Source organism: Elephas maximus, chromosome 22 (genome assembly GCF_024166365.1).
Source record: "Elephas maximus indicus isolate mEleMax1 chromosome 22, mEleMax1 primary haplotype, whole genome shotgun sequence".
Classification (NCBI taxonomy): domain Eukaryota; kingdom Metazoa; phylum Chordata; class Mammalia; order Proboscidea; family Elephantidae; genus Elephas; species Elephas maximus.
The window spans coordinates 64,884,750-64,899,836 of record NC_064840.1 but is presented as its reverse complement, the minus strand read 5'-3'; the positions used below and the strand labels follow the sequence as shown (position 1 = coordinate 64,899,836).

At 40.8% G+C, this 15,087-nt stretch overlaps 1 protein-coding gene across 9 annotated transcripts in view; it reads left to right on the top strand.

The window, feature by feature from the left end:
* Window positions 1-15,087, top strand: part of UNC5D (unc-5 netrin receptor D) — a 630,356-nt gene that overhangs the window by 487,147 nt on the left and 128,122 nt on the right. For 6 of the 9 annotated variants that reach the window (XM_049865151.1, XM_049865152.1, XM_049865150.1 and 3 more), the window contains 2 exons: window positions 12,450-12,630; window positions 13,506-13,673. In XM_049865151.1, coding sequence (XP_049721108.1) covers window positions 12,450-12,630; window positions 13,506-13,673 — 349 coding nt within the window. The remainder of the gene's footprint in view (window positions 1-12,449; window positions 12,631-13,505; window positions 13,674-15,087) is intronic. The other 3 variants (XM_049865157.1, XM_049865158.1, XM_049865156.1) reach the window with 1 other exon arrangement.

Sequence of the window (15,087 nt, the reverse complement as noted above, 5' to 3'; positions counted from 1 at the left end):
GTAAATGCTTTACATTAACGTAAAACATGTCTCATTCTTCACTTGTGACAACATTACAGTTTCAGTAAACAGTGGATCAGAGACCATTTAGTTGTCAAAATGAATTAAGAAAAAAAAATCTCATGAGGCTGCACCTGGCCTTCATAACTGAAACTGGGATGTGAAAGGGCAACACCGATCTGACGGGAGACCCACAATGTCAGAACATGGAGTTCCATAATCAGAATTCAGGCTTCTATGGAGCTACTTGCGTGAGTGTGATTCTGCCGTTGAGCATTAGCTGTGTGGGTTCACAGTTAAGCTGAATTTCTGCTTCCTTTTGTGATGCATAATCAGATAAGTGGAGCTCAATTGAAGAAAGTGCAGTGTAGGTGGCTTTAAAATCAATCTATAGAGCCTGGAAAGAAAAGCAAGATGAAAGAGGAAACACGATAGCACTGTTATAAATAACTTGAAGGAAATATTATCGAGGAGAGAGGAGAGGACAGGCAACGTGTAATCTGAAAGTCACAGAGCAAGTAATGGCCTAAACTAACATTAGAAGAATCAAACCAAAAAAAACAAACTTACTGCCGTTGAGTCAATTCTGACTCATAGCGACCCTATAGGACAGGGTAGAACTGCCCCGTAGAGTTTCCAAGGAGTGCCTGGCGGATTCAAACTGCCGACCTCTTGGTTATCAGCTGTAGTACTTAACCACTACGCCACCAGGGTTTCCATTAGAAGAATATATGCCCTATTTTGAATAGAAGGGCATCATACCATGCCATTGCTAAGTCCCAATTAAGACTTACTTGAGAATGCCAAGTCACAATTGTAGGAAAAGTTAAGGACCAGCACCTCATCGTGTAGTCAATAAGAGGGATTTCTTTTGCTTTTTGGCAATGAGTAGAAATGAGTGGAGCAAGAGGTCCATGAGACCTTCCTGTGATGATACACCCTCGGTCTTAAAATATTTCTGAAAAACAACTGTGTCCAGGTGATAAGTCTGTTGAGTGACTTATGGTAAATTTTTTTTATTTTCTGAGAAAAGGAACATTTCTTTCTAGCCTTTTACCTGTCTTGGATATGAATGTGATTCAAAAGATACAACAAGAAAATGGCTAATGTCTGGTGGTAGAAAAATTAGCTGAAGGGTTCTATTTCTAGTTCTACCATTTCTCAAGTGTGTGGCCTTACACAAATCACATAATCTGTAAAACTGAGAGAATAAAATGTTCTGTGCCTACCCTGGGGTTGTTGTGAGGATCAAGTGAGCAAATGTTTTGTATAGGAATGTATTTATTCACAAGTTGCAAGACACTGGCCAGTATCTCTGTGATTCCCTTTGCCTATTCCTCATTGTTACATTCATATCCAAGACAGGTAAAAGACTAGAAATAAATGTTCCTTTTCTCAGAAAATCAAAAATTTTACCATAAGTCACTCAACAGACTTATTACATGGATGTAATTGTTCTTCTGAAATATTTTAAGACTGAGGGTGTATCATCACAGGAAGATCTCATGGACCTCTTGCTTCACTCATTTCTACTCATTGCCAAAGAGCAAAGGAAAACACGAGATATCTTTGAGAGGGCTAGCATAACTTCCCAGGAGCCATACCTGGACAAATACTAAGTTCAAGTGCTTTTTGATGTCACAGATAATTCAGGTCACATTCAGAACATCCTGACACAGTAATATAACTGGAATGTGTGCAATCAAATGTGAGCTGTCCTTTAAATCATACCCCTTCTGCCCAGGGAGACCATATACTTACTTTAACAACCTTGCCATTGTCAAGAAAATTTTTTCAACTCTTTCTTAGAAAAGATAAAAGTAGCATGTTTTCAAATGATGCTCAATGGGGACAGACATCAGTATTTCCACGTAATTTTGCAAATAGCCTATGGTCATTCCAGCCAAATCTGGTGAATGATATGGATGACTGAGCTTAGTGGGTAAGAGAAAAACTTGGACAACGCTTGACTCTACTATTTACTGTATACATGGCCATGGGCAAGTTATTTAACATCTCTGTTCCTTTGTCTATGAAACGAAGGTAATAAGAATGGCATGCAATTCAAAGCCATTTTTGAGGATTAAATTAACACATATAGAGTGCTTAAAAGGGTACCTGGCACATAGTAGGAGATCAGGAAATGTTACGTCTTATTGTTAATAGGCTGGAAAACATCTATTTGATCTAAACTCAGGATGTGGCTTAAACTGAATGAAAAATTTCTCAATTACACAAGTTTCCTAGGTAGTAGAAGTCCAGAGCCCTCCTCATGGTTCCTATGTAATCATGTCTTTACTTCTTCCTGGTCTACTCTGTTCCACCTCTATACTTATCTCAGTTCAGCTCTTCACCAGCTAGAACGTAGACCTCGACCTTCTGTCTGTTTTCTGAGAGAATGCTAGTCACGCTTGTCATTCTGTAAGATGGTAACGTCACAAAAGTTTTGAGAGGTGATATAGGCAGTGACCACATTGTGAACTGTAGTGGCTTGTATTTCCTTGGCTCACACTCCCTCTGTAGTCCTGTCTCTCCACCCCAGAGCTCCTCTTGAAGGGAGCTGTCCCATCAACAAGGCTGCCTTCCCGAGCCATCCTTGATTCTACTGGGGAGAAGGGTATGTACTACTCTTAAATAACTCATGCCTTGAGTGAATGCATGAAATTCAACATGAGACTTCATCAAGCCATTATGGACCATTAGTGGCTCCCAGAATATTTTTAAGAGTAATTATACTAGAAATCTCTCTCCAGATCACACTCTATGCTTAGCCCTGGGGTCTAAAATAAAAAATAATATCCTATTCTCTTAACCCTACCCCTAAAATGCAGTTTGAACATTTATTTTATGTATGTGTATATCTGTGTATAATGTATGCGTGTATGTACATTACACACACATAAAATAAAGCAGTCCCTAGATTTGCATGAACACTAATTTGGGCTAGAAAACTTATTCAGCAGGTGCCACTGAACTTCCTCAGAAGTACACTCTATGCAAGATAAAAGAATCTTCAAAATATTGTTCATGTTCTTAAGGAGCTTTCAAACTAGTAGAGTGGAGAGAAAATGATTACAGGCAATGAGCAGATGAAGTGAGAAGCTTCAAAAGTTGTAAAACTGAGGTTCCGTCTGTAATACATATGAGCAACTCCATTTTTATGTTGAGTCTAGAAAATCCCAAGAAAGTGAATTGGAATTAGGCGATAGGAGCATGAGGTAGATACCGTCAACGAAGGGCTCTTACTGGCATTTTCTGCGGGATGTGAAGGGAGTTTTCCAGGTTGACACTGTCTAGAATTCAAAGAACAGAAGGCTGGGGATACTTCATGGGAGGAGAACTGGCTTATTAAAGTGGCTTTCTCCTGTCTATAACCCAGTTTCTTCCTTTCTAAAGGGCTAATAAAAACTCTTGCAACTGCTACCAATTACCAGTCTGACACAAAGGGTCCTTGTCTTTTCCCGAGCAAGAGTATACGCAAAAGACAAGCTTTATCTTCAGCAAGCTTTGTTTTGCTTGAGTCAAGCAAAAGGAGTGGGGGGGATCTAAGCCTCCCAAAAGACTGACTCAAAAAGGGAAGAAAGACTAGGGCTTCTATGGGCTCTGTGGAGACAATAGAGTGATGAAAATTTAGTGGGCTTCTTTCAAGGAGCCGGTACTTCTCAGAATGGCAGTGTATGTTAATTAGGTTGCACACGCATCTGGAATCTAAGATGGAACCCGCTGATACTCAAGATGGAGTCCTCTCAGCAGCCCTTGGCATCACTTATTATGAGATACAGTGCAAGCACACTGATCTTTGGCACTACATCACCATCTTTGGAGGGCTAAGGAAGGTCAAGCAGCAGTCACACTCTGCTCCTCTGAACATAGGGAGCCTGCAAGGAGGAGGGGACTAGAAAGGCACTAAGAAGGAGATAGTAATTCATGGGCTCTCCCAATCCTATCTCATGTTGACAGGGTGGGTTCCTGTTTACCAACGTCTAGATAATAATCTTTTTAAAGCTCTTTTGTTCAGCCACCAGCACAGTTAACTCTATCTGTCTCACAACCTCATTCTCTTATGCCTACATCAAGAACAAGAACAGGAGCGTGAGAAGTCTGAAGTACTGTCTGATGAAAATGAGCATTTAAATGTAAGCTTTCTGTGCATACATACATAGTTGTTGCTGACGAAAGGTCAAATAAGTGAAATGTTATGACTCATGCCAGCAAACACAGATGCAACCTAGATGGCAGGTAAGAAAATCTTCCACACAGCATCTGTCCATCACTGTTCTAAAGGAGGCTCCCCATGCAATTATACCATGCGGCCAATTGGTGAGAAAATCCATAGGCTTGTCAATTGCATACCTTCTGTCCCCAGCTAACCAGAGTGGCTGATCAGGAACCTACTGTCTAGTGTGAAACCTGGTTGTCTTTGATGGTCTGCTTTTCCAGATTTGTGTATAAACTGGAAAATCTACAAATTGCAGACCATCTGTAGATAACACTATGCTAATGAATGCCGGCATCCTGCAAATCCATAAGCTCATTATCTCTAAGTTAACTAGTCTCTTCACAAGTGCCTAACTGGGATTATCCATCTGAACCAAATGCCTTGAAGCAGGATGAAGACTTGTTTCTCTGAGGAATGAATGCCTACAACAGCCTTTCAGGAGCATTAAGCTTCTCTGTCAAAGAGATGACCTGATAGTGTGAGGTCATTTGGATCAGTGATACTCATGTCCCTTAGCCTCCAGGAGGTCAGTGTATCGATCCCACAATGCTAACTTAAAAATCTGTATTGCTGTTGTTAAGAGCATAATTAGGGCTTTCCCACACTGGCAATCTCATGTAATTTCTGAACTCAGCATACATGCTACGCCCTTAGAACACGTGCAGAATATTGTATATAGGTTCAAAAGTTCTCTGATGCTTGTCAGTCATTTCCATGGCAAAGCCTTGAGAGTGGGTAAAAACACCTATGAACTGTGACATTCTAGGATGCTGGGGGAAGAAGATTTAATTAAAAGAATTAACTTTGGTGAAGGACATTGAGCTGTTCTGTAATAACATCTACTAGGGGTCAGAAAGCAGGTGTATTGTACTTTCTGTGGAGAAGGGGCAAATCTACATCATGTTTTTTTGCCCTCACAATCTATTTTGTTGTATGTGAACCATAATGTAAAAATCAAGACATATAACATAAAAATACACATCTCTGGATTCTCATAAAAAATTGAGGATCTAGCCTGAAGCTGATTAGTGGCTGCACATTGTCTCAGAAGTGTGCTCTACATTTTGCCACAATCCCCACCACTCTCATCCTTCCTAATACTGAGGCTTACTCCACAAATAGCATCCCTGATGGCACAAAGAGTTTGTGCTCAACTGCTAACCTAAAGGTTGGCAGTTTGAACCCACACAGCAGTGCCTTGGAAGAAAGGCCTAGCAATTTACTTCTATAAATATTACAGCCTAGAGAACCCTATAGAGCGAAGTTCTACTCTAACCCATGAGGTCACCATGAGTCAGAATCAACTTGATGGCAAAGGATTTTTTTTTGCTTAGTTGTTTTGGTGATTGTTTTAGTCACCTAGTACTACCATAACAGAAATACCACAAGTGGATGGCTTTAACAAAGAGAAATTTATTTTCTCACAGTCTAACCCAGCCCAGTGCCATCGAGTCGATTCCGACTCATAGTGACCTTATAGGACAGAGTAGAACTGCCCCACAGAGTTTCCAAGCACCACCTGGTGGATTTGAACTGCCGACCCTTTGGTTAGCAGCCGTAGCACTTAACCACTACGCCACCAGGGTTTCCTCTCACAGTCTAGTAGGTTACAAGTCCAAATTCAGAGTGTTGGCTCCAGGGGAAGGCTTTCTCTCTGTATCAGCTCTGGGAGAAGATCCTTGTCCTCAATCTTCCCCTGGTCAAGGAACTTCTCAGGCGCAGGGACCCTGGGTCCAAAGGACGTGCTCTGCTTCGGGTGCTGCTTCCTTGGTGGTCTGAGGTCTCCAACTCTCTGCTTATTTCCCTTTCCTTTTATCTCTTGAGAGATAAAAGGTGGTGCAGGCTGCACCCCAGGGAAACCCCCTTTCCATTGGATTAGGGAGGTGACCTGAGCAAGGGTGACGTTACAATCCCACCCTAATCCTCTTTAACATAAAATGACAATCACAAAATGGAGGACAACCACACAATACTGGAAATCATAGCCTAACCAAGTTAATACACACATTTTGGTGGACATAATTCAATCCATGACAGTGATACATTAAGCAAAGAGGAGTTCATTGCCATTTTTCATTGTGCTATCAGTGTTATTTGTCTTTCATAGAACAACATTTCTCTGTATCTGTGTCTCTATCTCAAGTAGAAAAACGAGAGAAGACAAAAAGTGCAACGTTTCTAAAGAAAATGAAAGTGAGCTCGTTCCTTCATGGAAATGAAGAACAGTCCCTTGTCTTTAATATGCAAGCCGTGCACAGGGATGCCTCGCACCCAGCACCACTTCGCTAATTTATGTCACCTCCCAGGCCCCCAGGAACCTTTGCTTTTGCAACTGCTGGTGGAGGGAGTGTTTTTTCTCTATCTTATTTATTCAGCTATTCTACATTAGGAGCACTTAGCTCATCAAAAATGTTTTAAAATTTCTCGAAGTGACAAATGCATAAATCCAAGTGCAATTTGTCATTTTTATAAGCCTGGAAAATACCAAAATGATTTTCTTATAGAGATCCTGCCATCAGTTAAAAGGATAAACTATTAAGCTACAAGTAAAAAATAGCCCCATAGTTAGGAGTCTACTAAGGTACTGATTGTTTATAGACATAATTGGATCGATGGATCTCAGTCATGACACTACAGACACCAAGTATACCAGAATGTATATGAACCTATGACACTTCGTGTATCCTATATTGCTTTCAAACTATGACCTGGGGAGATCTAGCAGCAAACCATCCAGTATGTATCATAGTACAATGTCTGTGGGGTGAGGGTAGGTTGTATAGCAATGACACAGGTTATGCACTAAACGTCCCTGTAGTCGTTGTTGTTAGCTGTTATGGAGTGTGTCCCTGACAACCCCAGGTCTGATGGAACAAAACACTGCCTGGCCCTGTGCCATCCCCATGATAGATTGCGTATCAGACCGTCGTGATCCATAGGGTTTTCACTGGCTGATTTCCAGACGTAGAGTGCCAGGCCTTTCTTCCTAGTCTGTCTTAGACCAGAAGCTCTGCTGAAACCTCTTGAGCACTGGAACAGTCAAGCCACCACAGTACAATAAACTAACAGACAAGTGGTGGAAACATGCCTAGTGGGTATCATTCACATAGACAGCCAAGGATGTGAGTGATCCCCTCTGGAGTTAGGCAAACAGAGGCCCTGCCTTGTGGACCAACTGATGCAGCATTGGGCCTCTCACTTCTGTGGCTCAGATGCCCTTACTTTTGCATCTGTGTCAGTTATCTAGTGCTGCTATAACAGAGATACCACAAGTGGATGGCTTTAACCAAGAGAAATTTATTCTCTCACAGTCTAGTAGGATACAAGTCCAAATTCAGGGCATCAGCTCCAGAGGAAGGCTTTCTCTCTCTGTCGGCTCTGGAGGAAGGTCCGTGTTATCAATTGTCCCTTGGCCTAGGAGGTTCTCAGCCCAGGAACCTCAGGTCCAAAGGACACACTCTGCTGCCGGCGCTGCTTTCTTGGTGGTATGAGGTCCCCATGTCTCTCTGCTCGCTTCTCTCTTTTGTATCTCAAAAGAGGTTGGCTTAAGACACTATCTAATCTTGTAGATCTCATCAGTATAACTGCTGCATCTTATTACATCATAGTGATAGGATTTACAACACATAGGGAAATCACATCAGATGACAAAATGGTAGACAATCGTACAATACTGGGAATCATGACCTAGCCAAGCTGACAGATGTTTTGGGGGGACACAATTCAATCCATGACAGCACCCATCATAAAATCCTTCGTTGCTCATCTGTTTTTCATTTTGGGATTTCAGATAAGCTTTGGAGAAATATTCTATGTCCAAACATAAATTTGAAATCATTGAGCTACATGATGAATAAGAGAGATTTTTAAACCAAAGTGATTTTTCTAGATTAATAAAGCTTTTAGTTGAATGTGCCACAGTTAACCCTCAGAAAGAAAAGAACCATCTTCTCTTAAAACCTCTGGAAACATGTATTTTCTTTCACATTGTTTAAGCATAATTGTGTTGGTAAATTTTTGTTTGTTTTACAAATTGGTGATAATACCAAATATACAGTTTTTGTATTTTGACTTTTTCATATATTATGAGAATTTTTTGTGTTTAGTTGAAATCTTGACTTTTAATGACTATGTAATACTACATCATATTTCTGAATCATAATTGATTCAAATAAAGCTGTTTTATTTGGCAAGAAGCTTGGCCACCCATTTTATTTTCCCTACCAAAAATGATTGTGGATAAGTCCTTGTTTGTATCTCTAATATTCTCCTTTGGTACATTCCTAGGACAATAATTAAAAGGGCAGAAGTCATTATCATCTCTGATACTATCAGGTGGAGATAAGTATTATGAAGAAAATTAAAGCAGGGTGGGGGGTGAGTGTTTGCTCTTTTAGAAAGTGTTGTTAGGGAAGGCATTTCTGAGAAGGTAACGTCTGAGCTGAAACCTAAATGAAAAGTGAAATTCAGCAGTGGGTATACCTTTGAGAAAGGCCTCCCGGGGAGAGAAAGCAGCTTTTAAGGCTCTGAGGTTGGAACTAGCTTTGAGCCTTCTGGGAACAGGAGGGAGTTCAGAATGGCTGGAATGGAGTGAGCAGAAGGTTATTGGGGGATCCAATATGGTGGAGAACTGATTGGAGTTCAGAACACAGAAGGATTTTGTTAGGCCTGGTAAGGATTTCGGGTTTTGTTCTAAGTGGGATTTGAGACCATTGAAAGATTCCAAGCTAAAAGTGGCATACTCTGATCACTTTGTGGAGAATTGGCTGTAGGACCAAGAATGGAGGCTGCAGACAGACCAGTTAGTTAAGATGGTAGAGCAACAACAAGTAAAATGTCCCATATCTCCCACTCTCAGCAAGAAAAACAAAAGCTGTATCTGTGTGTGTGTTGTTGTTGTTGGATGCTGTTGAGTCAACTCTGACTCATAAAGACCCCATGAGACAAAGTAGAACTGCCCCATAGGTTTTCTTAGCCATAATCTTTATGGAAGCATAAAACCAGGTCTTTATCCCTTGGAGCCACTGGGTGGGTTTGAACTGCCAACTTTTTCATAAGCAGCCAAGTGCTTAACCATTTGCATCACCAGGGCTGCTTCTGTGTGTGTGTGTATGTTTGTGTGTGTGTATAATTTTAATCTTTTCTATAAGCCAAGGGGGGGGAAAAAAAAAAACCCTGTTGTTGCCTAGTCAATTCTGAATCATAGTGACCTGTAGAACAGCATAAGTGTCCCATAGGGTTTCCAAGGAGTGGCTGGTGGATTTGAATTGCCAACCTTTTGGTTATTAGGCAAGCTCTTAACCACTGCGCCACCAGGGCTCTGTCTTTGCTGTAGTGGAAGGAAAAATCTTATTGTATTATTATTATTATTTTGTCTTGTTAGTGGTGTTAAATACTTATTCAAATATTTAATGGCAAGTTTTTTTAAATGAATTATATATTCATCTTTATGTTTACTTGGGTGGGTTTTTATCATCAACTTACATGAGAACGTAAGCTATTCATATTATTAAGCTTTTGGAAACCCTGGTGGAGCAGTGTTTAAGGGCTACGTCTGCTAACCAAAAGGTCAGCATCTCAAATCTGCCAGGCGCTCCTTGGAAACTGTGGGGGCTGTTCTACTTTGTCCTATGGGGTCGCTATGAGTCAGAATCAACTCAACAGCAATGGTTTTTTACTTTTTTTTAATTAAGCTTTTATCAATCAAATTTGTGGCAAGTGTTTTTTCTAATGTATTGATCATTTAATTGTGTATGATTTATAAGTAATTTTTTTTTTTTTTAATTTGAAGCCATACCTCTAGTTGATGAATGTGGTTTTAATTTCTTCCTGTGCCGAGATCCACTTAGGAAAGCTTTTTGTTTAGGTCTCAGTGACCCTGTCCCCAGAGCTCTTCCTGGCTATTAAAATGAATAAAGTTTACTTATGAACCAGTACCAGACATTCCCTGGTCCCTGATCAGCTGTTTGGGAGGAAGTATAGGAGTACTGAGTTTTCTGGGTGCTTCAAATAGCAAGACTAGGGAATTACTAATCAGAAAACCAGGTAATTTACACCCTGAATTTCTGAACAAGAAAGACAGAAGGGGCTGACCAAAAGTTCTCCAGACCTATTTTAGCAAAATTTGTTCTCTCCAGTGATGTAGCACAAAAACTGGTTGTTGTCTAGTCAATTCCTACTCCTGGCAAACCCATGTGTGTCAGAGAACAGTGCTCCACAGGGTTTTCAATGGCTAATAGTTCGGCAGTAAATCACTAGGCCTTTCTTTTTTTTTTTTTTTTTCTGAGGCATCTCTGGGTGGACTTGAACCTCCAAGCCTTCAGTTACCAGCTGAATGTGTTAGCCATTTGCTAACCCAGGGACTCCTTATAATATTGAGCTGATGGTGATGTGGTCCATTAGTCTTTTGGACTAATATTTCACTTTTATCTTTAGTTTTCTTCATTCTTCCTTGCTCCCAAAGGACTGAGATCAGTAGAGTATCCTAGATGGCCACTTGCAGGCTTTTAAGATTCCAGATGTTACTAGTAGAATGTAGAACATTTTTTTTTTTTTTTATAAACTGTGTTAGGCCATTTGAGCTAGATGTTCCCTGAGACCGTGGTTTCCACAGCCCTCAGCCCAACAATTTGATCCCTCAGGGAGTTCGGATGTGTCTATGGAGCTTCCATGACCTCGCCTTGTACAAGTCATGCAGGCTTCCCCAGTGTTGCATAGTGTCTTATCCTTCACCAAAGTTACTACTTATCTATCGTCTATTTAGTGTTTTTCCATCCCCACCAAACAGGGAAGTATTTTTGAGTCTGGGTCATTATTAGCATCTACACCTCCAGGCTGGAACACGGTGATCCCGTAGGAACTCCTGGAGCTGGTTCTGTGGTTTGCTTCTTAATGGCTCTGCACCACTCTGCTTTTATAATTCTTCTCTATGTTTTAAAGTAGCTGTCCCATCTCTTGGCTATTTGGTATAATTTTCTTCTCTCAAGTTTATCTCTACTAAGGTAAATTTTGGCTGACGACGACTTTTGGTATTCTGAGCTCTCATTAATGGGGTGGTAGATGGGATAAACATTGAAGGATCATTATAGGTTTTCTTCTAAATAAATTCATTTTTACAGAGACCAACAAATCATTATTAAACCAAATTGCTCTGCAGCAGATGCCACCTGTTTACTGATGATAAATTAGAATTTTTTAGATTTAAATACAGAAATGAAACGAGGGGACTTACTTTAAAACCAACTTTCAATTATCTATGTTAATGGCGGGCAGGGTGTGTGGAAATGCCCCCAGATACATATGTATCTGTGTGAGGTCTCTTTGGTGCACTCACCACTGTTGCATTCTGTGTTAAATTACAGTTCTTATGCATCTGTTAAATGACTGTTTTACATATGCTAATGACTATAGCTAAATGGTTATTGTCAAACAAGAGATGTGTCCAGTGCACCAAGGTGACACCAGAGAGGGGAGATGTTGTTCAGAAGCGGAAGTGGAGGACAAATAGGAAAAGAAAGCATCTAACACAGGGGGAAACCAGCCTGCTCAATGAAACAGTAGAGCTAAGGAAGGGGCACCTCAACTTGGAGGGGACAAGGATCTGGGGAGCAGAAGCCTACCATCTGTGCCTTCTTTAGCACAGAATACAGGTTCTGCATATATGTATTGATTTTCTGAGCTCCGTTTTGGAACAGGAAACCCTGGTTGCATAGTGGTTAAGAGCTACGGCTGCTAACCAAAAGGTCGGCAGTTCAAATCCACCAGGCGCTCCTTGGAAACCCTATGGGGCAGTTCTACTCTGTACTGTAGGGTTGTTATGAGTCGAAATTGACTCGACAGCCATGGGTTTTTTGGGGAGGGGGGGTTTTGGAACGATTATTAGAACACTATCATTAGAGTTGTAATAAAACAAAATGTAATGAAACGACCTAATTGCAATCACCTCTTTTCTTTTTTCCATTGCATTTTTAGAAAAGAGGTCAAAGTCAATAGGATATTTGCATTCTTTTCCTGCTTCCTGTTTACTAACTTGAGTATTTATTTTCTGAATATACTAAATTTACTACAGAAAAGGGATGGAATATGAAATTAAGAAAAGAATCCCTTATCTTGCTCTATCATTTAAGTATCTCTCTCTCCCCTCCTCACCAGAGCTTCCCACCTTCCAATTCCAGAAGAGCATCTTTATTTTTTCATGACTGTTTAAATTTACATTCTTGTCTTCTTTTAGGTGGAATGGCTGAAAAACGAGGAGCCCATTGACTCTGAGCAAGATGAGAACATTGATACCAGGGCTGACCATAACCTGATCATCAGGCAAGCGCGGCTCTCGGACTCAGGGAATTACACCTGCATGGCAGCCAACATCGTGGCCAAGAGGAGGAGCCTCTCAGCCACTGTGGTGGTTTATGGTAAGACCAGCCCAAAGGCTAGGAAAAGATTGGGAGGGTGGAAAGCAGAGAAGTGGAGGGGCTGTACATTTTATTAAAACCTTCAATGTTCAGAGCTGAAAGGACATTGGGGGTCATCCATGGCAGCCCTCTGTCCTGCCTCCCCATTGGTAGGTGAGAAAACATCTTTCATTCTTATTGCTATTAATGTGTTTGCTGTTCCATCCAATACTGGACTTCATGAGAAAGTCAGTGACATTTCTAATCACTCTCTGTCTTTAAGATAATAAAACCTTGTTTATTTTCTACCATCGTGTTTACATTTGAAAAAAATTGAAGTGGGCAGCTTCTATCTTCCAACCCATTTCCAACCCAACATCCACTCCCACCCTCCCCATATCTGCTGTCCGCCTGTTGCTCTCCTGGCATATGAAATTCACCCAAAACGAACTCTACTGTTTGCTGACTATCTCAGGTATTGTACAAAAGAAGTTCCCAGCTATTTAAGGAAAGGATTCCCTTCCACATTATAAGAGTCCAGGTTTTAGTTTTGAAGCCTTTAAGTGATAGAATTTCAAATGCTTGTCTTTCTTAATTATGCGTGGATTTTCAAGTGCTTTGGAGCTATCTTAATGAGCTCGTCCTATTTTTCATAATTTCCCTGCAAAGCACATTTTAAGCATCCTTGCTATCACAGATGAGTAGGCTAAGGGGCAGAGATGAGGTAAACCCCACTGTTGCGTCATGACAGAGGAGCCAGTGTGGGTCCGTATAGTCTCTTGATTCCTAGATGCCCGACTCACAACACCTGGCACAGTGGCTCGCACATAGCAGGCAATCGGTAAAAACCTCTCTCCTTTTTTTTTTTTCCTCCCCTCCCCATTTTTCTCTCTCAGTGAATGGAGGCTGGTCTTCCTGGACAGAGTGGTCAGCCTGCAATGTTCCCTGTGGTAGAGGATGGCAGAAACGTTCCCGGACCTGCACCAACCCAGCTCCTCTCAATGGTGGAGCCTTTTGTGAGGGAATGTCAGTGCAGAAAATAACCTGCACTTCTCTTTGTCCTGGTGAGATACATGCAGATTCCATTTTCCCTTCTGATCCACCAACACTTTTAAACTGGTGTGAAACAATTGGTATCCTTCCTTTCCAAAGTTACCCTCGCCCGTGTTCTTAGGATGGAGACTTTGTCTAAGGTTGCTACTGTGGAGCTCATTGTAATGCCAAGAACATGGGTGAAATACCTCCGTGCAATGTTTTAGGGCATATTTTTTTAAATATTCAGATGACACTGGACACTCACCATCCGTACGTCAGATGCTGCGAAGTATTTTTATCTACCAGTGTTTGACTATGCTAAGCCATCCCCTTCTCTCCTTGGGTTCTCCCATTTTGTGGCATGCATTTGTATAATAGCTAGCAGGGATTAGGAGAGTTCTTTGCAAGCACAAAACAACAGGTGCCAAAAATCTGGCCCTTTATCATTGGACATCAACCACCCAATGGACCTTATGAGTTTTAGCTTTGTATTTATTTACAATGAAATTGGCAAAAATCACAGACTATCACAGTAGCCTATATATTACATTTGAACTATGCTCGCCTTTCTTTCTGAATAGGGAGAGACTTCATTTAGCAAAGATGGCTTTTGTAAGTTCCTTTGTTCATCTCTTAGTGGCTCTCACCCAATTTACACAGTGAGAAATAGATGAAATGGAAGATGACTTTCTTTGTGGAAAGGATATACTCTCACTGAGAAATAAATTGATCCTGGGTCTCATGCACACTGCAGAACATTGACTCCAAGGCACTGGACTAGAGCCTCATTTCCTTAAAATTTCAAATTTAGTTTCACTCAAAGATAAGGTGAGGCTCTCACCAGCAGCATCTTGGCGTTTCAGTTAGAATTCATATTCAATAAACATTTATTGAGTGCTTACTCTGTGCCAGACACTGTGCAAGATACATTTGTGCATATAATGTCATTTAACGCTGTGTTGTGAGTTTTATTATCCTCATTTGACAGCAATGGTAACGTGAGGCTATGTGAGTTTTATTATCCTCATTTGACAGCAATGGTAACATGAGGCTAAGTGACTTGCCCAGAGTTGCTCAGCCACCAGGTTGATAGAACCAGGACAAGAACTCAGACATTTTGCTCTGAGTTCAGTATTTCTTATATTATTGTACTGTGAACTAATTGCTTTAGATTAAAAATTGCAATATCTTAAATAACCTACATAAGCATGGTTGAACAATTCCTAGGAGATAGTGGGACAGTTGCCTCGAACAGCTGCCATAATCTCTAGGGTTGACTTCTAGTGGAATTAAATTCAGTTTGTTCATTTCTCTGTACTGCAGCAATCCATGACCCAAGAAATTCTATTTATGTAAGTCCTGGTGTCTTGGGGTTTGACTGACCTGTTTTAGTTTAATACTATGAATATATGTGGGTTTCACTTTTTATTGTGTAGAGGCTTT